Source organism: Passer montanus, unplaced genomic scaffold, assembly GCF_014805655.1.
Source record: "Passer montanus isolate IOZ18808 unplaced genomic scaffold, ASM1480565v1 scaffold164, whole genome shotgun sequence".
Taxonomy (NCBI): Eukaryota; Metazoa; Chordata; class Aves; order Passeriformes; family Passeridae; genus Passer; species Passer montanus.
This window is the reverse complement of record NW_024363605.1, coordinates 120,266-142,987: the sequence shown is the minus strand read 5'-3', so window position 1 is coordinate 142,987 and position 22,722 is coordinate 120,266. Positions and strand designations below refer to the sequence as shown.

Below are 22,722 nucleotides of genomic sequence, written 5' to 3'. Positions count from 1 at the left end.
AATTTTGTCTAGAGAACACAGAATAGCTACCTAAAAAAAGCGCTTTTTTAGGTAGAATCAAGACTGCTAAAATTTTGGAACAACTCACTTTGGAAACAAGTAACCAGAGGTATCTTTAGTTTTCTGCATTAAAATGTCAGTTATTTGAATATTACCTTTGTAGACTAACCCCAGCCTTCTATGCACACTCAGAGAACATGAACTTGCCCTATGTAATTTTATTGCAATGTGTAAGACAATGAGAAAGCAATGTGTACATTTTAAAAATTACATTAATCACCTCTTCTGAAACACTGTCTGATGAGGCTGCCTTTTGTTGTTGCTGCTTCTTGAGTACTCCTGATCTTTGCACGGCAAGTATACTTGGACTAGACTTCCAAAACTAAACAGGAAGAGACGCACGAGTCAGATAAACATACTGAAAATCTCCAGTTTACCACACATGCTTTTCCTAAGTAGCATCTTAATTTTATCAATTAAAACATTTCACTACAAAAAAATTCACTACTAAACATTAACATTAACTAACAATATCAGACAGCTTTTTAAAGTCATAAGATTTCTACAAAACAGAATGTTATATGCTAATCACCAGGATAATTACTGATATATGTTTAACTATAGTTGTATAGATAATTGTTAAAACAAAACTTTAAATTCACACAGATAAATTCTTTCAGACTGCTAAACTGCTACGATTTTGTTTCATACAGTAATAGTTAAACATATGGGAAAAAACATAACAGAGAATCCTTAACAGTCTTCAGTTCTTAGTGTGTCTCATCTATAACTACCTTCATAAATATGGTATACCACTCCTTAAACGTGGGAGAGTACATGTAATTCTGGCCCACTGGATTGAAGAGATTTCTCAACACCACTTTTTTCCTGCTTTTAGCAGACTTACTTATAAAGCTAACTGTATGAAATTTTTATACAATTATTTATAGATACAATGAAACCAAGCATTTGAGAAACAATATAAAAACAGAATTCAGGAACAACAATACATGTTATCTTTCTCTTCCATAACTTTCAGTAAATTAGCACATGCTTCTGTATGATGAAATCTAGGTAGCCTTTTAACTGAAAATACTCACAAATGTGAGAATTTTAAAAGCACAAATTTAAATACTTATATGAGAAACTTGCCCAATGTTTAAGGCAGCAAAATACACACTTTCACTAACCCAATCAAGCTAAAATCTAATTAAGAACACTTCATTACCTATTTTTTTAAATGAGCATTGCTCTTTAAAGTATTTTTTTAGTATTTCCTTGCCAGCTTTTTAGTATTTCCTTTGCCATTTCCTTGCCAAAGGATTCATTTATGTATCTTGTTTACCTCAGATCCATCAATTTTTGGTGGTTTAGACTGAATTTGTTTCTTCTCTCTAGGTGTGTCAGACTCTGATTCTGACTGAGTGCCTGACTCTGAACCAGAGTCAGAGTCACTGCTGCCTGACTGGCTGCTGCTTCCATCACTACTACTTCCAGAGCTTGAACCAGATCCAGAGGCTGATGCTGATCCAGAATCATCATCTGATCGGCTGCAACGACAAGTCAGTAGGACATTACGCAACTGCCAAAGCAGCAGGATTAAAAGAAAAAAAAAGGTCACCTTAGCTTTACCTATAACTCAACTGCTAAGTTAGACCAGACAAATGGGTAGCACAAAAATGGAGGCAGTTGACTAAATAAGGCGAGTTGAATAAAGCTAAAAATAAACAGGGAATAAGAATTTAAAGTGTAATTACCTACTCTATGTGACACATACAGCAGTGTCACACAGGGGAATTAAAAGTGGTAGAAATGCTTGGTAGCCATACAAACTTGAGCTTCACCCCCTTCAAAATCCCTGCTTAGCGCCACCAAATGCCATATTAGCTAATAGTTTAGTCTACTTCACAAAAGACTACCCAGTATTGTTTTCAATATTCATAAAGCCATGGTAGTCCTTAAAACAAAACACTACACAGACCGTGGTCTTCTGTTAAAAGAGAAGCACAAACTTCTCCCACAGAGACAACTCTGATTTTGTCAGAGGTGGTATGACTTCTGCCAAAGCACTTTCCCTGGCATACACTTGAGCTGTCTAAATTATTTAATCTGTATATTCATTTTACACCAGATTTAACATAATTAGAACACACAATAATTAAAGATACTTCTTTTATAATTTTAGCATTTGTTTTTCACAGAGTAGATGAGTTTGAAACTTTAGGAAAATTCCTTACCAGATTAATACTATATTTCAAAAATAACATGAGAAAGAAACACCACATAGCAAAATAATTTCTAATTAAGTACACACTGACACGAATGCTGAAAAACCAGAGTAAACATGACACTGGAACTGAAAATGTTAAAGTCAAAACTGTATCAAAGCCCAGCTGGTCTCTGCCAGCACAACTCATCAGGCTGACAGTCAGCTGGAGGTGAGGTGAGGGAGAGGGAAGATTGATCATTCGTCCCAGAATATACTCAACCGTCTATTTTAGAACTGCAGAACAAAGCAAAATCACTCCTCTTCTTTTGCTGCCACCAACAAAACTGTGCCAGAAAAAAAGAAATGAAGCTATTCATTAACAGATCCCTGCAGAGTGCACCTCCATCACCCATCTGCAACCAGCAACCAGGAAAATGAAGAGCAGCAAAGTAAACACAGTGAAGCTTCCTTGCCCTGAAGGGCAAGATGTGGAGAAACATGTTGCTACTGGGCTCCTTGCACTTGCTGAGAGGAAAGCTGGGAAACAAAGGCTACTCCAAAATTTCCAATTTCTTTCATCAAAGTCTTACTTCAGGCATGGTGCTGTAACACTAACTCCACTTGCCCAAACAGCAGGTTACAGAATATGATGATACAATATATGACAGGAGGTTAAATTACACCAGAAATTAATGACACTCTGTGATTGTCTTCTTAAGAGAAGAAAAACTATTGTATTAGAGTTTTTGCACACAAATATTACCTTACTTTAAATACTAGGTGAATTGCACCTTTATAAAATAACCATATTTCTCAGCAAAGTGCCATAAATATATGGCAGACTACAGAAGGCAGCACTAACTGTAAATGAAGATATATAGAAGAAAACTCAGCATGAGAGACACAAATAAGTACCAGCCAAAGTTCCAGTCATAGAAAGCTACCAAAAACATGTAAATCCTACAGAATCTTGAAGGAGGGGAAAGGAATCAAGTACCTTCATGCAGGACAAGGCTTGCTCAAACAGGACATTAACAACATGGATTACAATCAAAAACTTATGCAAAGCACCAAGCCATATGGACGGTAATTAATTCAGCTTCCATATAGCAGCAAAATAATTCACACATACTAATACAGTACTAACCATAGGTTTAACTGCATACAGAGACAGAGGCAACCAAAACAAAGTGCCAGTTTTCTAAGGTAGCATGGGGAAACTAACAGTGCAATAATACATCTTGGTCAACTTGCTAACACTGCAAACCAGACAGAGAAGAGAATGTTGGAGATAAAAGAAAATACGAAAAAAAATTTAGTTTACTTAGATACATAAGCAAGAATTACACTGATTAGACAGAATCACAGAATCATCAAGATTGGAAGAGACTTTCAAGATCATCCAGTGAACCCAGCATTATCACTGTAATTCCTAAACCCTATCACCCAGCACCAGACCAAATGCCTCTTGGACATCTCCAGGGACAAACAATTGATGGGAAATTTTAAGTCGTTTTATGTTCTTCACAGGAATTGAGTGTAAGTTCAAAACCAAAAGGACTGAAACAGGGAAAATCAAAGTCTAGTGGATAATGCTATTTGCTGTAGAGCTCAATGCAAAAAAAACCAGCTAATGCCAGATTTTCTTATTTACTAAGGGATCAGGTAACTATCATCTAAGGTCTCTGTTAAACAATACCAATGTGTCAACATGTGGATATTGATGTAGATCATACAGTATTCAAAGAAAAGAACATGGGCTCCTTATCTTGCCAGCTAGCTCTCATCAAAACTCTGAGTCTGGTAATGAATTTCCATTAGGCTTATAAGAAGGATCGGCAAAGTAACAGCTATTCCATAATCCTTGCTTCTCAAAATAGATTGGCCTGATTTGGAGAAGAGCAGCCTAATACAACTCAACTGCATCACAACTCACAGTAACATCGACAAAGAGTAAAAATCTTAATTCAATTGCATTACTAATAAATGCAAGACTACAAAACAAATCTCCACATAGAAGTAAAAGGAATGAGGAGAGAAATTACAAGAAATCACAAGAAGAAAAAACAAATAAAAAAGTTTACCACAACTGATTTAGAGCTGCCCTATATGATAGCATGTATGAAGGACAATGTAGGATCCCTACCAGAGATTAACATGATACACAAAACAGAAAAAATAGTCAAATGAAATTAAAACATATAGCACCAATAATAACTTACTAGGCTTTCTTATCCCAGTGTCAAATCAGAACAAGGAAAGGGGAAAAGACAAACTGAGTAGCCTGAAATAATTTTACAACCGGGGTAACAGCAACAACTTGCTGAAACATTCATCAAAGCTTAGTTATCTATGTCAGTTTACATACATGCATAAAACATTTGAAATTAACTCATAAAAAGCACTACAGGAGCTCAAACACACACTGCTAGTCTAGGTTGGGAAGAGTCTACTTCAACTATAATCATCCAAATTAATGCAGTTGTGTGAAACTTGTGTGAACTGTAAGTTTTGCCTGTGCACCACATAGTCCCAGATATCTTCACAGAACTACAGCATGTATTAAAAAAATAGGTAAGAATAACAAATAGGTTTTCATTTCTACTGTTGACTTACCAGTTGACTTCTTCCGGTCGACTCGCTACAGAACAAGTAACTGACAGTTTCTTTTATCATGTACTTTCATACACTGAAACTTGGAGGCACAAACTCTACAAAGTCACTATAAGTCAGAAACCTAAAGCTCCTGTTTGCAAAGGAGGTAGAAAGTCGAATAATAAACAAGCTCTGCATAAAGACAATTGCAGATCTTTAAGACAAGCAGCACTGCATGAGATGTAACACCTGCAAATCCCCAATAGCTGTAACAGTCCATACATCAAACGACTTTCCTCCAGAGAAATATGAAGGATTTGAACCAACAGTAACAGAGATGGGGCACATAAGGCACAAAACACACCTACAGCAAGAACTACTGGTTTAGGGCTCAGTTTACAGTGTGTGAAGTATTTTCAATATTACAGAGAAAATGAGTATTTTTCCTCCTATAAGTCAAGGATCCAAAAGAGAGCATGTTTATGTCAAGATGAAATTTTATTTTTATACACTTCTGGATGCACACTGTTGTTTTGCTTTTTCCATACATACAAAAAAATTAAAATACTTGTCTAGAACTTCCAATGATAATATTTTGTATAACACAGCAATTTAAAGAAAATATTTTTGTATCAATACAACAACAATAAAACCTCTACTAATAGTCTAACAGGACTAGGTATCTATTCAAACAGAATTTGAATATAATTTTTCAGTCTAAGAATGAATGAATTAGCTTTAAAGCTCTGTATCTACAAGGCAGACAGAAAGAATAGAGTTGATTATCAATTGTTTTTTTTGTTTCTTCACATATCTCATGCAAAGCAGTTTTAGACCAATATCAGACTCAACTAATTATCCACTTTTGATATAATGGAGCACCTTATCTGTTTTTCACAAAACACCTGTAAGAAGCAGCAGCAATGAAGTAAAAGCACAGACCTATGTAACTTTTTCTAAAAATGAACAAATCCACCACAATATGCACAGACTTCCTCAGGACAAAGGGAGAAGAGTTACGTAAAAAGGAGAATAAAGAATTACATTTCCCCTTACAACAAATGGAAAAGTTACATATGTCTGTGGCATTTTCTAGCCACATCTCTTAAGCAGTCCATAATTAAAAAGTGGAGCAGTAAAAATTAAGTCTTACTGAAAAGCCAGTGTAGCAGCAGTCTTTCATTTCTACTTCTATTAAGCATAGATACTAGCAGTTTACTATATCATATCACCTTAACACACAGAGACCAATTATTTCTAGCACTTTGCCTCTACAGATGTAACATCACTGGGACATTATCCGTACTTTTATTTTTGTTCCACGTGTAGTCCTGACCTACACAAAGCAATGAGTCGTTGCATTATGGCATGAGCCAGACTGACCTTACCTCAGGACTTAACTGACAAACTATCTCTTAAAGACAGCCTTCCTAGTGATAAAGACAATCCATACTTCAAACTGATGTGAGGAATGCTAGGATTTACCTAAAGGCTTTATCATGGTCTAAGGAGCCAGCCTTGTAGCTGTAGTATTTGCCCTAAGGTGTTCTTTGAAAGAGAAACAGCTCCCCCCTCTCCCAGCCTCACCACACTTCACTGATGAGACAAAACTGGCGCATGAAGACAATGGTTTTCAAAAGAGGAATGCACACAAGCAGAAAAGACAATTTGTGGAGGTATGTGAAGAATATATTGGAACTGATATTTAGTTTTACTTTTATCTAAAACAAACAAACAAAGCAAAAAATCCCACCCAAACCAAAGTGACAACCCATGAAATGCAAGAAGGAAAGGATGGAAAGTACAGCAAGGGACAGAAAGGAAGGAAGGGGAGGCAGGCCCAAATTCAACTTTGCAAACATTCAACTATTTAACAAATGATGTTGGAATGTTGGGGGCACAAGACAGATTATGGACTTTGGACCTGGTTAGCATAAGAGATTTGATAAGAGGATGCCTTAGTAAAAGCAAATGGAACTTTGAAAATTAGACCTAGATTGCAAGAAGATTAAATCAGACAGGTTTACTGGAAAAAAAAACCAAAAACCATTACATTCTGCAAACAAGAGATATTATTATATGTGTAAGTCTGTGTATGTGATTTTAACCTAATCATTGTAGTACACATTACTAGTCTCCCTGAAATAGTATATAAGCATTTGTGTCCCACAATAAAATTGGATTCTGATCACTGAATCGGTCTTCTCAGCCTCCCTTCATTGCCAACAGTTTGACACTTGTAAGCTCACTCAGCCCTTACATCTGATGGGCCAGTGCCACATAAGGCAGTTGAGGGGCCCTGGGGCAAGTATGTGCTCCACAACCCAGACAGGTGACAGTGGCCCGATTGCTCCATTCCTTCTGTGTGCAGTAAGACAGACCTGTGTGCAGTTTGTCTCTGCCTGATGAGGTGGATTCCTGGATAGCATTACTTAGTTTTAACCAAACTAACCCTTATAGAATGGAGTAGTTTAGAAAGAGTCCTGTAAGGAAACAATGGGCTGAAGGCACTCTGAGTGCGTGTGAAAAGAAAATGGCAGCACAGACACTTCTACTACAGTACAAGGTAACAAACAACGACAATTTAATGACATCTGACAAGAAGTTGGATTAAAGAAAATTTCAGTTAACAAGACTATCCAAAGTATTACTTACCAATGTTAACAATTACTCAAACCCTAAATGTGCATCATATCTTGAGCCAATGGTAGTATGAAACCATCACAATTAGCAAGACAGCTGAAAACTAACCATCCAGAACACAAAGATAAACCTTCATTTTTTCCAGCAATGTTTCAAGTAATGCAATAATAGTCAATCTTGTACTTTTAAAAATGTCCTTTAATTCAGTGATAAACATTTAGCAGCCTGCTCTGAGGTTTTCTTACCTAAGATCAAGAGGCAAAAACCATCATGCCATCTGAGAATTGAATTTTTGTTGCTTAAAATAATGCATGGAAAACTACAGTGACAAAATGAAGCACATTTCTTTCAAAAAGAAAGAAATGTTCTGTTCAAAGACATATAGAAAACATTGCTGAAGATTTGAAGAAACAAGTATTAGAACAAATCATCCATTTCAGAATGTTTGCTCTACAGTTGGATGAAAGTACAGATGTTTCTAACATGTCTTGAATTCAGGAATTTCAATAATGAGGTACACAAAAAATTACTTTTCCTAAGCCACTAAAGGAAAAGCATTAGAAAAGTTACTTTATCAACGGTAAACTACTTCTAATTTTAAAAAGTGAAAAAAAAAAAGTTTTATGAAAAAACTATGCAAATGTAACTAGGAACGTGTGGTTGCTTTGACTGGAATAAAAACCAGAGTCTAGTAAGGGTGGTAAGAGATTGCAGTACAAAGTAAATTCATCCACTCCATCAACAATAGGCAAGCTATTGCAGCAAAGAATCTGGAGCCATAAGAATGCATAAAGTCACTGATGTTCTTAATTTTATGAAAACATGTCCATTAAATAGTAAAATACCTACTATATTTTGTAACAAGATAGTAAATGAACATAAAGAAGTATTTATATCATAAGAAGTTGAACTGCTAAGAAGCACTGTTGACCAGGAATATTAGTTCTGGGTGAGCTATGAGGGTGTTTGTTTTAAAAAGAAGAGTGCTTGAAATATACTGACCATTTCTGTGGAAATAATTTGTTACCAGTTGTATGCTACCTAACAGATATTTTTGAAAAAATAAACAGACTTTATATATCCCTTTCCAAATGAAGGTGACATTTTAACAAGTGAAAAAGCAGCTGCTTTTCAAAAGAAACTCATGCCATAGAGACAGCATTTTGAAAACAGATGTTTGGAAAGGTTTCCATCATTATATGATCTTATTGCTAAAACCAATGCATGTTACCTAAAAAAAGCTATTGTAACTATACACATTAAATGCTGGGAGATAAAAATTTTCAACCTTTTAAAAAATCTTCCAAGAAGTTTCAGTGCGTTTTGAACCCATTTGTTAAAAACATAAAAACTGCAATCCCTTCAGATTAACATGCATGAAATAAATTATTGACAGTGTACTTGGAAATTTACTAGACAAATTTTAATATAAACCTTTGCACAATCAGCTGATAGGATTGAAAAAAATAGTACTACGACTTAGTAAGTGCAGTAAACAACGCACTTCTTCCATCTGAAGCCATATATCGTTGCTAGGTATCTTCTTCGGATGTGCTATTCATTAAAATAAGGTAACAAAATAAACTTAAGAAGAACCATACCTTCAAGCCGCTGTGTCACAAAAAGTTAAACCAAGACATTACTAAACAAGAATATTCTTAATATTTTTCTAGCAAGTGCTAAAAGGTTTCTTTTACCAATAAAAATCTAATATTTTCAAATATTAAATCTTTATCTCATAACTTTAAAATTTTCTAATTCCTGTGTATGTTTTATAAAGGTAGATTCTAGTACAAGTATTATTACATATATACACTTCATAAATGAAATATATATACATTGAGATGCAGGCTGAAATACTGACAGGAGTGCACCAACAACTATTTTGGAAACCACTGCACTAAGGAATAAAAAAAAAAAAAAAAGTAAAGGAGAGATGTCCTGCTTCACCCAGACAAGGAACAAGCCTTGATTATTAAAAACAAATATCCCTCTTGCAAAATTAACTATGACCCTCTTCCACATGAAAAGTAATTCAGATTAAATCCTAGTGTGCTAGATGCTAAGCTTAAGAGTAGCAATAGAATTACTTAAGAAGAGCTATATACATTTACACACAGGGATTCAAAGAGGCATTTATATGTCATCTTCTTATAGTAAAAGGGGAATGCAGAAACAAGAAACAGAACCATAAAACTTCTCTTTAACTGCTCCTACCTTTGCTCTAAGTTACAGAAATATTTACACAATTCATACTGGGAACAGTATGCCCTGCCACACTTTGAAAAGACATTCAGTCCTCACCAATACAATACAATATTTGTGAGGATATATAAAAATAACTTTTTCTGACACTGATATTTTTGCCCTCTCTAATGTCCCCTATGGTGTCAGAGAGAAGACAGAGCTTTTCAAAACCACCTCTGTTCCCATAAACATCCTTAAGCATCTATAAAAATGTGCAAGAAACAAGCAGGTATGATCAGGCAGTATTTCTTCAGACTGCTGTCCTGAAACTGAGGCATATACCAGTGGAAAACAACACAGAATCTAGGAAAAAACCCGAAACTGATTTCAAACAAAAAAGTTGTCTATGGTATTATTCCATTTTAGCACATCTATTACATGGTGTAACACCTTCTCTCCTTTCCCCTAGCACATGGAACTGCAGATGAGACAAATAAAACAGGCAACAGCATAGAGAACTTATACCACACCGCAGTGTTTAGCAGGACCACTGCAAATATAGAGCCCATTTACCAGTTTGTGAAATGCAATTGTATGAGTTTCTGAAGGTCAGAGGAAAATGCATACAGAAGTTTCAGACAGATTTTTAGTAGCTCAGCTGACATTTTCTTCATCTGCTGAAATGGGATACCCCAACAATCAGCTATAACAAGGCAAAAATAATTATCGTCAGCTGGAGAGAGGTCTAAAAGCTTTTCAGAGCATGAAGACAAGTAATATTTTATTTTAACAAGTAATCTCTGATTTCAACAACTTGTATTAGAAGAATTGAAGAAATTGTTTACTCTTCTTTGAAGTGGAAAAGGAAAGGAAATATGAAGTAAGAAGAAAATATGTATTTTCTGAAAATATTCAACGGAAGCTATTAATGCAAACCAAATTATAAGTGAGAATATTTCATACTGTGCTAAAATTTTACTTTTAAAATCATTGCTACAATAAAGACAAAGAACCTGTCTGATAGGAAGGCAGTTTACCTGCACTTAAGAAACAGAACCTAAGTTCTGTAATGAAGGTATTAAAAATACAGGGAGATAATAGCAGTGAGGTAGTCATAATATCTGGTTGCTCTCGTTTACATGTTTTCCTATGGGATTCTTTAACTTTACCTGCATTTTTCCAGGCACAGTCTATAAGCAATTTATTTTCCAGCCAAAGAACTTTAAGCATCAGCTGATAAACAGTTTAACTAGGGTCCCTAATTTGACTAACTTTCCTTGCAACAAGTAATGCTCATTAGTGCAAAGTAGCACCACTGACTTTCACAAAATTAATCACCTGAATTGACATTACAAATTACTAAGATTCTGGTATCATACTTATAGGGGAAGGCTGTCAAGGAACATTAAGTATTTTCTAAAATACTGACTGGAATACTGTAACAACTACCTGTCTGCTGTTGCATAACGCTATCACACAAATACTGTCTCAGGAACAGGGCTTCTGGTTCCCTCTCTTAAAGGTTCATCTTACAGAAAGAGATGCCCAGTGTGTTATTTCTTGACAATTCTTCTTCCTATACAAGCCAAAGTCTTTGCTTAAATTGCCGTATTGGAAACAGTTCAGCAAAGCACAAAAGTGGATACCTCACCTACACTCCTGTAAATACCTAAAGAAGAACAGGACAGATGGCCAAGATACAACTTAACCAGCCTTTTATTTTGCCTGTGCACCTGTATCTACTTTTTTCTTTCTTCCAAAAAAAGCCTGATTAAAACTGGTAACTAGAAGAAAACTCCATTTTTAGGCAGCACAAATTAGGACCTACTTCTGTCTCTCCCTCAGCCTTTCCAAACTTAGTCAAGATGGTCTCTCCACAGGACAGTGAAGAGCTAGAACCTACTTTTTTCATTCAAGTCTCCTGACAGAACAGTCACTTTACCTAACATAATCAGAGGAACTATCAGTGTAACAGCCTTCATTCTCAGTTAACTAAGAATGTTTGTTATGAATATGTGTTTGTCAAATTCACCCTACTTTACCACACCACATTATCTTTATCCCTTCCTTGCTCTGCTCTTGTACTGCTGACCTCCTCAAACCAATTGTACTTTATTGTCCAATTTGACTTTTTTTCTTACCTTCTTCCCAAATGACTACAATTCCAAAAAGCCAAATGGCTCCCGAAATGATAAACACTATCAAAACCACAACATGAAGTGCAGATGCAAACAGAGCAAAGCAAGTTAAGCTACATAACAGAGGTGTTATTATACTAGATACAGTAATACAATGTTTGCTATAATTAACCACTGAAGACCATTTATGCTTTTAGGCACTTAAATACTCAAAACGAAATTTAAGCCTGTCTTCTGTGTCACATAAGCCTTTTTCCCTCCTTCAACCTCCAAGCAAATTACCTGTAATACTTATTTTTTAAAAGGTAATGTGAAAATGTCATTATTTGTTTAAAGAGGCTCCTGAATAAGAAACCTTAAATTGCATTTACTTTGCCCAACTGAAATAGAAAAAATAAACATTCAAAAATCCAACCTCCCCTCTCCAAAATAAACTAAGGCTAGTATAAGACTGCAGAACAGTGGACCCTCATAAGGATACGGAAAATAGAAACAAACATGATGGATAAAGCAATAATCTTTATTGGTATCTCCTTGGTACTGCTGAAGTGAGACTATTTCTTTACTGTGCAAACAAACACCAGTAACCATGAAAAATTTAACAGTCAGCAGTAACTGCCAGTAGCAGACCAACAACATATACTGAAAATGAACAGCAGGTGTCAGGATGGAAGTTCTACATGAAAATTAGTTTCATGTATGTTGGCAAACTGAGGCGTAAAGTCTACAAAGAGCACTTTCCAGGATAGGCACTTAAGAAATCTCTTACCTCTAGCCCTTCATAGTTCCACCTGTACAGCAGCACATGTCAAATCTGATTTGGTATGGAATTTAGACACACCCTGAAAGAATTTGTCTTGTCTGGTTTTTCAACAAACACTGCCTCTGGATACTCCCTACATGTTCAAATCTGTGCCTGAATGTAGTTTTTATTTGTGAACTCTTTGAAAGAAAAGCAACATAGGTTAAAGAAGATACTAAAGCAGGTAACAGGTTAAAACAAATATAATTTTTTTCAACTTCCCCAAATAAATACCTATGCAATAAAACTGGGAAACACTTTAGGGAAATGACAAGCTTAAAGCAAGCATCCTGCCATACAGCCATTAGTTTAGCTGCTGCATTCTTAAGTTCAGCTTCACTAGCTTATCCTTTAGAGCAAATCATACAATGAGAAACTAGGGACTAGGAATACTCATCCTAAAATGGAAAGCTAAACAAGTCACATTGTGAAAGAGCTGACAGAAAATTTAGACTCCTGTCTACGATAATAACTGATCCAAGAACTGCTAATTTAACATCACTGATTTCAAGTGAATTCATTAGATGATGTTACCTTAGTTATGTTCTGTTTCAATGCTAGTAAGACAGAGCATAACAATTTAAGCGAACTAAAGCTCAACAGACTAAAAAATAGATTACTATCTGCAGACTCTTTGAAACTTATCTGAGATGACAATGGACTGTCTCCTTTGATGCTTTGTTGTTGGGTTTTTTAAAACAAGCTGATGGAAGAAAAGCTTAAGGAATATGAAGAGCCCATTCAAAAATTGCAGAAGTAACAAATACTAAATGCCGAACTCATAAAATTGTAAGTACATTTCTATAAACAAATGCTTGTGTAAATAGTAAGAAACTTGTGTAAACAGTAAGCTTTTCGAGTTTTATTTCTTCCAGAAATCTTAACTATTTAACTTAATTACAATGCATAAGGTAGATTTATCTTATTCATCACTGCCAGTTGAGAACAGAAGGCACAAAGAGTATAATGCTCAATCTGCCAAATGTTATTTCCTGTCCTCAGCTATTACAGAGTATTAACTGCATTGAATTTTCCTGGTAGGGGCTAACACATTGTGTTTCCTGTCCTGCAGACTAATTATCTGCTGTTACTACTGCAAACAAAACAATGTTATCAAAATTAAACTGATTACCTACCAACTTTCATGACCCTATGAACTACATTGAAAGTCTTTATTTGAAAGATGCAAGTTACACATCTTAAGAGCACAAAGTTGTTCCAGGAACCCTTCACAGGCACGAGACATCAGTGATTACCCAGGGGTCTACTACTATGTTGTGTAATCTGAGAAACCTTCAACACAGCTGGATCTACCAACAATACAATGATGTCTTTACTAGAAGCTCCTTAGAGACTACCAGCAAAAAAGTATTACATGGAATTTAATAAACAAACAGACAAACAAAAATGAACCTTTAAAACCCTAAACGAACAAACAAACAAAAAACCAACCAAAGAAAACAGCTGAAGCCAGCTGAGGGACCACATCTGGACAAGTCTGATGTATACACTGCTGGTATCACAACACTTCACTTTGTTTTGAGGAACATGAAAAGCCTGCATCTGCTAAAATCTTGAAACTCTTAGAATAAAGGAATTTAATTTAAAATGTGTGATACAGGTATGTGGCATCCAGTTGGGTTAGACAAAACACCAGGATAAACTCAGCAGGAGTAACAAAACCAAACTTAATATCACAGATGCAAATCAAGAACTAGACCATGAATTTTTGATTTTTTCTTTTCATTGGAAAGGTTTCTAGGAAAAAAAATACTTTGGTTTGGATACATGCTGTCTCTGAACTCTCCGAAAAAGAAGGGAAAAGATGCTTTTAACCTTATCATGCTTTAGTACACTTAACTCTTTAAAGAGATTGTTCCTGATAAAATAACCATTTGTTAATTAAGAAGAAAAATACTGCAAAGAGCTTGCTTTATCCACTAGCTGTTTACAGAACATGCTACCAACAGTTTTCTTTATCATTCAGGCACTTTTGTTGATCTGAGAATTCCTGTGCAGCAAATATGCATCTAAATATATACAGTTTTATATATATGCTTTCTCTTGATGTATACATACATTTTCACAAATATCATCTATTAAACTCCTACTAAAAAGAAGCCAGTGCATGCAAGTAATTCTGCAAATATGCTTGTTCAATTTCTATTCTAATTCCCACTTAGTTGTTGCTTTAAACGAATCTTTGTTACTTTCTATGGAAGGTATGCATTTATATAATAAATTGAAGCCTGTTGACCAAGTCTTTACTCTTTACTTAATTACGTGGTCCACAGATTACACAATCCATTAAACAAATTAAACCCACTGAAATTCCTATCTTCTTTTAATAGCAACTTTCAAGTGTGTAAAGACTTGTAGAAGTCTTTGGTGTAAACAGCTGTTTCCTGCTTACTGCAAAAAATGGCCAGCTACCTTTCACTCAAGCTACACTGAGTCTTTTTACCACGGAAAGAAAGGTATGCTCAAGTCCTATACACCTTGGTAAGAACAAAGAGATGGAAAATCAGATTGTTATTCAAATAGTGCCAACATTTCAATGCTGCAGTCCTTGCTCTACCTGGCACTTCTCTTGCAATTCAGGTACAACTGTCCTTCCTTGATGATTAAACTCTCTTATTGCTATGTAACTTGAATGTATGTATTCATATTGATGTTTGTAAGATGAATTATACTGAATGTTATCAAGAACGCTATACAAAGATGCTCTGCTTGAGTAAGCTTCTCAGCATACTGCTAATAAGTCTTTGTGTCTACACTCACCTGCTATCCAGATGAACAGTATCTGTAATATTTTACTTTGAGCTACATAAAACCATTATAGAATAGTTATTTCTAGTAAACAAGAAACTGGAAAGTAGACTCCACTGTGATTACTGGACAGAAACTGGAACACCAAGCAACAAGACTAGTTAACAATGTTTACAGTAATTTCCATCATGCCCAGTTCTAGTACTGATTTAGAGCTTCAGAGGCTGAAATAGGCAAACAAACTCCAAATGGTGTGGCCATGCACTTTTCCAACTGCAGCAAAACAGAACTTCAGGACAAACACCTGCAACCACAGAAAGTTTTCTAGTGATCTAGCAGACAGATGAACAGATGCAATGCTGGAAAAATATGAAGCATTGTGGCAAACTGTTCATTCCTCTCACTTCAGAAAAAATAATCACCTTCATAGCTAGACACAGTGAATAAAGGCAAGCTACAATCCCTTACCACAGTCCATCAAGTCAAAGGTCTGATCAGTGCCTTCTCCAGCACTCCTACTGCTGAGAATACCACAAGCTTTCAACAAATTTTTCAAGTCATGGTGTTTCCATAAAACACCATGTGCTGGTGTATTTTTGTAAATCCAGCCATGACCAACTGCTTAACTTTCCGAAGTAATGATGGTAGCTCTGCTACATCAGGATGTATTTATTATCATTCCAGAATGACAGGCACAGAAGTTGACACCATACACCAAAGGCAAGTGAACTGCTTTACTGCAACTCTGAAGTATCAAATTTGCAAACTGACACAAATTTTCAAAGACTTCTCCTACTTAACACCAATGCTGTTGTTTAAATGATCACTGTACTCATCTTCACCTCATCTTTTTTCCTACTAATTCTTGAATTTGATCTTCTTTGCAATTCCCTCCCTGCAGCAGTTCTTTCTTCACTTATTTCATTTCTGAATAGAATGGGATCGCTATAAGCTTACTAAACATACTCTGTTGCCGATTTCTACCTCTATTCTCTAAAATTCACACACCCAGATTTGAAGGATAATTACAGCAACACATCCCAAGATACAGTAAAGGATCTCTACAACTGCAGCCTACTAAGGTACCTCACCTCAGAGTGAAAATCATCTAGAGTACTGGAAATCTACACATTAAAGTAAAAAACCACTCAGATATAACCCAAGGATAAGTCATATAAAAATATTCTGCATTATTTTAATAACAGAACTAGGTTAGACAGAAGAGAGTTCCATCATTTAAAATGTCAAAATTTCTCACTTCACTTTGACCAAAAGCTTTCTGATAATAAACATGAAAATAAACTTTCCAAGGCCTGCACTTGAATTAATTACGGGGTTATCAAGTGACACAAGCCTAGGAAAAACAGTTGCTTGGATTTTAAACTTTTTTTTATGATGTGCTCATTAGGATGTTTAAGATGAAGAATAAAGTTTCACTTGCCAGGCAAACATGAGGTTTTGAGTACTGTGCATCCTCCTGACACTTATTTTTCATTAAATTCACGGGAACTTTATGACATTTAATATCTTTAGACTTATGAACTTTTAAATAACTTTTATATACAGATAGTTATGGGCAATGATAGTTCAATACAAAATAGTTTCTCCACAGACTTTCAGCAAGGTGGCTTCTTTCAAGCAGTAAGAAAATACACACTAACTTGTGCCAGGTAGGTTCATGTTCTTTGGAAGGTTTTGTTTTGCCTTTTTTTTTAAAGTAACAAGCAATATTTTGCCCCAGAAGTGACTTTATAATAATTTGTTAACTGTAACAATATCAACTTTATGGGAAGCAGAAATCTTCAAAAATTACTATGCGTTTGAGCTACGAATTATTCACAAAATTGAAAATCTACTTTCTAGTCTGTCTAGGACACCTCTGCATGTCAACATCCTGACATAAATGACTCTGCATGTCATAATCCTGACATAAAAATACCCAAGAACTATAAAAGTGTCTTTAGTTTCACTGTTCATAAATTTCCTTGTGATTTGTACCCAGGGTCACCTAAACAATTCTCTCTTCCCTGTCTTCCCAGTCCATCATACACTGCAGAAGTTTGATGGCCAGCACAGGCTGGCTGATTAGCAGGCAATTACATGTTCTTCTTTCATTTCTTCTCTAGAGACAATAATTCATATCTCTCTCTACCCAGATGGAAGTTTCATAGTCTGCAGAACGCAGTTTTCTTTACGGCCCTCTGACTGACAGAATTAGCTAACAAGCTGAACAGGCTGTAATCTGACAGGAAGAGGGGCAGAAAAACAGCAGTCACAAACCACCTCTTAGAGAAGAAGTCTAATCCTCACCTTTTATTGGTAAGTTGATTTTTAAACCTTTAGGTTTATAATATTTCTAGTTTTAGAAATCTAACCTTTGAAGCACAGGAGGGGCTTTTTGAACTTGGAACTGTTCTAGTAAGTGAACTTAGTTCCACGCCCTACAAACTGGCTGTCACCCAGGGACACAAGGACATTCTAATCAGACTCTTCCAAACATTTCAATGTTCTGCACTTGACAGAAGATTGTAATTTGACATCAGAGGACTGATTTTAGGTTTGTTTTTAGTTAAGAACATGGCTGGACAACAGCTCTTTCACTTCCAAAAACAAATACAAAATTAACACTTTCAGCTACACAAGTCTGACAGCTCACGAAGAATGACATGAAGAATGACAGAACCATAAAGTATTTAATATCAAAAACTGAAGTGAACCACTGCTCCTTTAAAGATACCCTAACTAGGGTTTTACACAATGTATATTATGCGTATGTGCCTTCCACTTTACAGAGGATAGCTTTAATACTTTAATTAAATGTTTTTGAATTTGTTTTTGCAGGCATTTTTTTCTCTCAAGAGAGTCACTATGCTGCTGGATGCTGACATGGCTTTAATACTACTTCAGCTTTATTATGTAAGACATACACATGATCACTCCCATTCTTAGCTGAAATGATGTGAATGTAACAGGCAGATTAAGCACCTGTAAGAAAGCAAAGCCAGTTCTCCTAACTATGATCTGCATGCCAACCACCACATTTCAGCATTCAGTTGAAATATAAATTAGTTTTAGTAAACAAAATGTAAGACAATACATAACCAAGAATAACTGAAATAAACAAGTGCTTACCTTGACTCTCCACTACTATTTCCTACACTTTCTTCATCACTGTGCCCATTCATTGTAAATATTAAAAAGTTTAAAAAAATAAATAGAAGTCCACTCAAGGTATAAGGTGGATCTCAGGAATCCACTTCTTGCTACTTTGTATGTCTTCCAGACACTGTACGTGTTTGCTTTAGTGTTCTCAGCGGGTATTGAAGATTTCTCCCAAAACACCTAAAATAGGAAAGGAAAACGTTAACACAATTTTAAAGTATGTTTGCAATTAAAGACATTCCAAAAATAAACTTTTTTTTTTCCACTAACAGTGAAAGGGAGCATGTTTAACATCATGCCTAACTCAAAAATAGCTTTTTTTTGTGTGTGTGTTACCTGCTCATGGCTGAACATTTTATCACCATTTCCTTTTCTGAGGAAAAAATGAAATTCCTGCTGTGAAAACAACAAAAAATAATGTCCAGAGAACAACAGGTCTTCATATTAATTATTTTTAAAAACCTGGAAGATCTAAATAAAATACCCAAAATGCAGGAAAAAACTGTCTTGCTTTTTGTTTGACTGCAGCAGGGTTCCAGCATACACTTCTTTCTGCCATTATGCTTCTTTATGCAACATTTCATGGATGTTGCTACGAAGATGGCAATTTCTGCTGAACTATTAGCTCCAGAATAGGGAAAATTACAGAAACTATATTTTCTTTATTACTGCGGGATGAGAACAGTTTACTGCCTATCTGCACTATACGTTGTGTCTTAACTTTGGGCATAGTATTGAATTCAGGACAAAACAGATCTCAATATTAAAGAAAAAATGTCTGCTAGAAGAGGTAGGTAAATACTAATGTTCTGCTAAGATCTTCTTCGTAAAATGTATTTCATACACAAAACACAGTGCAAGCATTTCCTGGAACACACATAATGAAACCCACTTACAGGTGGGAGCAGGAAGATAAAAGACTGTACACGAGCTCCCACAAAATCAAACCAGCAAGAACCCAGAGATGGAATGATCATTATACCATACACATCAGTCTCGTAGGCCTGATTACTGCACAGTCAGTATTCGATGCAGCCAGAGAAAGTTTAGGCTCACGGTAAACGGGCCGCAAGTATAAGCTCAGTGATAATCAGATCAACTCGCGCCCTCATGGACTTAGCGGTGTGAAGGCGATTAGGGTCTTGCCTAGCCCTGGGGTGCTCCCCAAGAACAAGCCACAGCGCAACCCGAGCCCATCGAGGCGGTGGTGAGGGAACTCTCGCTCTGGGGCGGGCGCTGCCCTGCGCTCACACCGCCGGGCCGCTTCGGACTGCGAACAATGGCGATGAGGAACGGCAGCGCGATCGGAAGGAGCCCCGCAGCCACAGCGGGCCCGCGAAGCGCGACTGGGGATCCCGCGTAGAAGTAGAGGGGCGCCGGGCAATCCCGCGACGGCACGAACTGCCGCGCCTTGGGCATCCAGTAAACATCGCGGTCGTCGGCAAAACTTTGTCCCCGCCGCCCGCTCTCCGCTCCGGGCCGATGCGATCTCGACTCTCATCCTCTACCGCCCGCGCCACTCTCTCGCTGCCCGCCCACAGGGAGCGAGGGCAGCGCCTCCCGCTCGCACCGCAATCGGCGCGGCCTGCACGGCGCCGCTCTCTGGCAGCACTTCCAAGGCCACCGCCGCCGCCCTGCACGATTGCTTCCCCCGGCGCCCCCCACGGCCCGGAGCGGAGCCACTCTCGGGCCGCCCGGGCGGCTCCGCACTGGCTCCCCCCGCAGGAGCGCGCGGGAGCAGGTCGACCACACCGGCCACCTCGGTCCCGGAGAATCCCTCCCTCTCTCGGCGGAGAACAGGCAGAGGGCCCGGGGAGGCAGCCCGGCGCCGGCCATGGACCCCCGCTCGAGACCGGCAGCAGGGCCGCATTTCCTCCACACCGCCCGCCCCCCTCTAGCTTTCATCTCCGGCAGCTGCACATTTCCCGGCCGGCGAAGGGAGCCATGGCGGCCTTTGCCTACCTGCGGTGCTTGGGACCCGGCCGGCCCAACACTCCCCGGGACCCCCAAGGCCCAAAGCCTCGATGCGCCCTGCGGGGCGTACTGCCGCTCGTACCACAGCCCCAGGTCGCGGGCGGCTCCCGCGGCCGGGCCTGGGCGGCCGCCGCTCCTCTTGCCGGCTCCGCGCTGCCCACGCCGCGGGCTCACTCGCTCTGTCGCTCGAACAATGGGTCAGGACCACTCTGGGAGGGGCGCAGGGAGAACCGGGATGGGCGCAGCTCCGCTCCGCCGCCGACTCCTAAGTCCTGGCGACCGCCGCCATCACACCGCCGCTCCGTTCAGCCTCCCCCTCCCGCGGTCGGATGGAAACCCCGGGCGTGATGTCAGCCCTGCGCCCTGGGACCGACCGGCAGTGGGAGGAGGAGCCTCGGGCGGGGGCTGTGAGCAGTAGTCCCGCCGCCGGGCCTTGCAGGCCACGGCGGAATTTGTGCGGTCGCTTTGGGAGCTGGTGGTCTCCCGTCCGCCATCCGCCGTTACCTCCCTTCTGCCTAGAGCTAGGAATACTCCAATCCCAGCTCTAGGGCTGGGATTGTACGGGCGCGGGGCGCTGCCCGAGGAGCGCTATGACCTGAGCGCCGCAGCCGCAGCCCGAAGTGGGCCGCCTGAACGGCGCTGCGCGGCTCAGGGGTTTTGTTTGCGGTTTTCAGTGTAAAATCACGGCCCGACGACAAACGCAACCGCGTTTCTCACTTCACGAGGTCACAAGCGGTGCTAAAGCGTGCTTAAGGGGATTTGGACTGTCCCTGGCAGGAAGCTGGCCTTCCTCCTTGGATCCAAATATCTACGCCCACTCCTTGCCAGTGATCAGCATGGTTTGACGAGACGCATGCTCGTTATTGGAAAAACCCGAACAACCCAGCCCCAAGAAAAACAACACACAAGCAAAAAAGTATTTTGTGTGTCCAAATGTTCTCAGAGTGGCAAAGGAAAGTATCAGCTAAATGAGAGTGTGCTGTAAACAACACAACATGGCGCTGGAAAGTGGAAGCAGTTTACCTGCCTTTTTCCCCGTGAAAGAACACCTGCGCTGTAAGGCTCTGTCACTCTGTAAGACTATTGAGGGGACATTAGTGACTGACATCTGGCACCAGACCTTTGAACACTCTGCAAAAGGGTGAAAGAGATCAGATCAGCAGGAAAACAGTTCCATCATCAGTAAAGGAGATCTTGAAGGAAGCTACTCACCCTGTGGGTATATGAGAGGGAAATAGTCACAGGTGCCAAATGAATTCAGGCTTGAAGAATTGTGTTGGCCAGGACCCAGATATGAGCCACAATCAGTCAGATGGAGACCTTAATTCATGGTTACTCTTCCAGGGTGAGCAATTCTGGCTGCCGTGGTGCTCAGTGATGTGTGGGACAGCTGATATACACACCACCCTGCAGCTGAGTTGGTTAGGTTTCCTGGAGCCTACCAATGAACCTTCAGTGCACCAAGCATAACGTGATGTTGGCTGTCACGCTCGACAATTCCCTGTCTGAGGAGTTGCAGAGGCCAGATGAGGCATATACACTGGCTCAATTCTCTAGCACTGTATAGGAGATTACCACAAAATCACAGTGATGGATGTCAGAGAAAAAATTTTCCCTCTGGAGTTAAGAAAGATGCATTTAGGAATTGCTTGGATAAGAAAACAGCTTGAAAGTTTACAACAAGGGAATACTTATACTGTGTTCCTTACTGAAGCACTGAACTTCACCTAAGTCATCTTAATGGAGAATATTTTGGGATAGTTAAGAGTGCTGCAAAGAGAATGGACTCAAGTTTAAACTGACGAGTGTCAAAATGAAAATAACTTTTAAATTAAGGTAAATTAAAAAAAAAATGCCTAACCCCTTCCCACAAGCAGGTGGTTGTTCAGCCATCCCTAGGGGAGCAATGCCCTATCACCTATCCCACTACCCTTCTCTTTCCCTCAGTTTTATATACTGAGCATAATGCCATATGGTCTGAAACATCCCCATGGTCATTTGGGCTAAACTATCCTGGCTTCCACTCCTCGTGCACCTCCAGCTTCCTCACCAGTGGGATGGGATAAGGAGCAAGAAAAGCACTGACTCTGCATAAGCCCTGATCAGCAGTAATTAAAACATACTTGTTTTATCAACACTGTTTCCAGCACAAAACCAAAACATAGCCCCATCCCAGCTATTTTGAAGAAAACTAATTTTATCCCAGCCAAAACTAGCACACCTACATGTTTGATTGTATTTTA

At 38.6% G+C, this 22,722-nt stretch overlaps 1 protein-coding gene across 3 annotated transcripts in view; it reads right to left on the bottom strand.

Moving 5' to 3' along the window:
• The window catches only part of CHD1 (chromodomain helicase DNA binding protein 1), a 54,501-nt gene extending 33,679 nt beyond the window's left edge, over positions 1–20,822 (bottom strand). For all 3 annotated transcript variants that reach the window (XM_039703547.1, XM_039703549.1, XM_039703548.1), the window contains exons 1-4: positions 20,468–20,822; positions 18,476–18,685; positions 1,346–1,550; positions 281–382 (exon numbers count right to left, since the gene is read on the bottom strand). In XM_039703547.1, the coding sequence (XP_039559481.1) occupies positions 281–382; positions 1,346–1,550; positions 18,476–18,528 (360 nt within the window). In that variant the 5' untranslated portion in view covers positions 18,529–18,685; positions 20,468–20,822. The remainder of the gene's footprint in view (positions 1–280; positions 383–1,345; positions 1,551–18,475; positions 18,686–20,467) is intronic.
• Between the last annotated feature and the right edge of the window lie 1,900 nt (positions 20,823–22,722).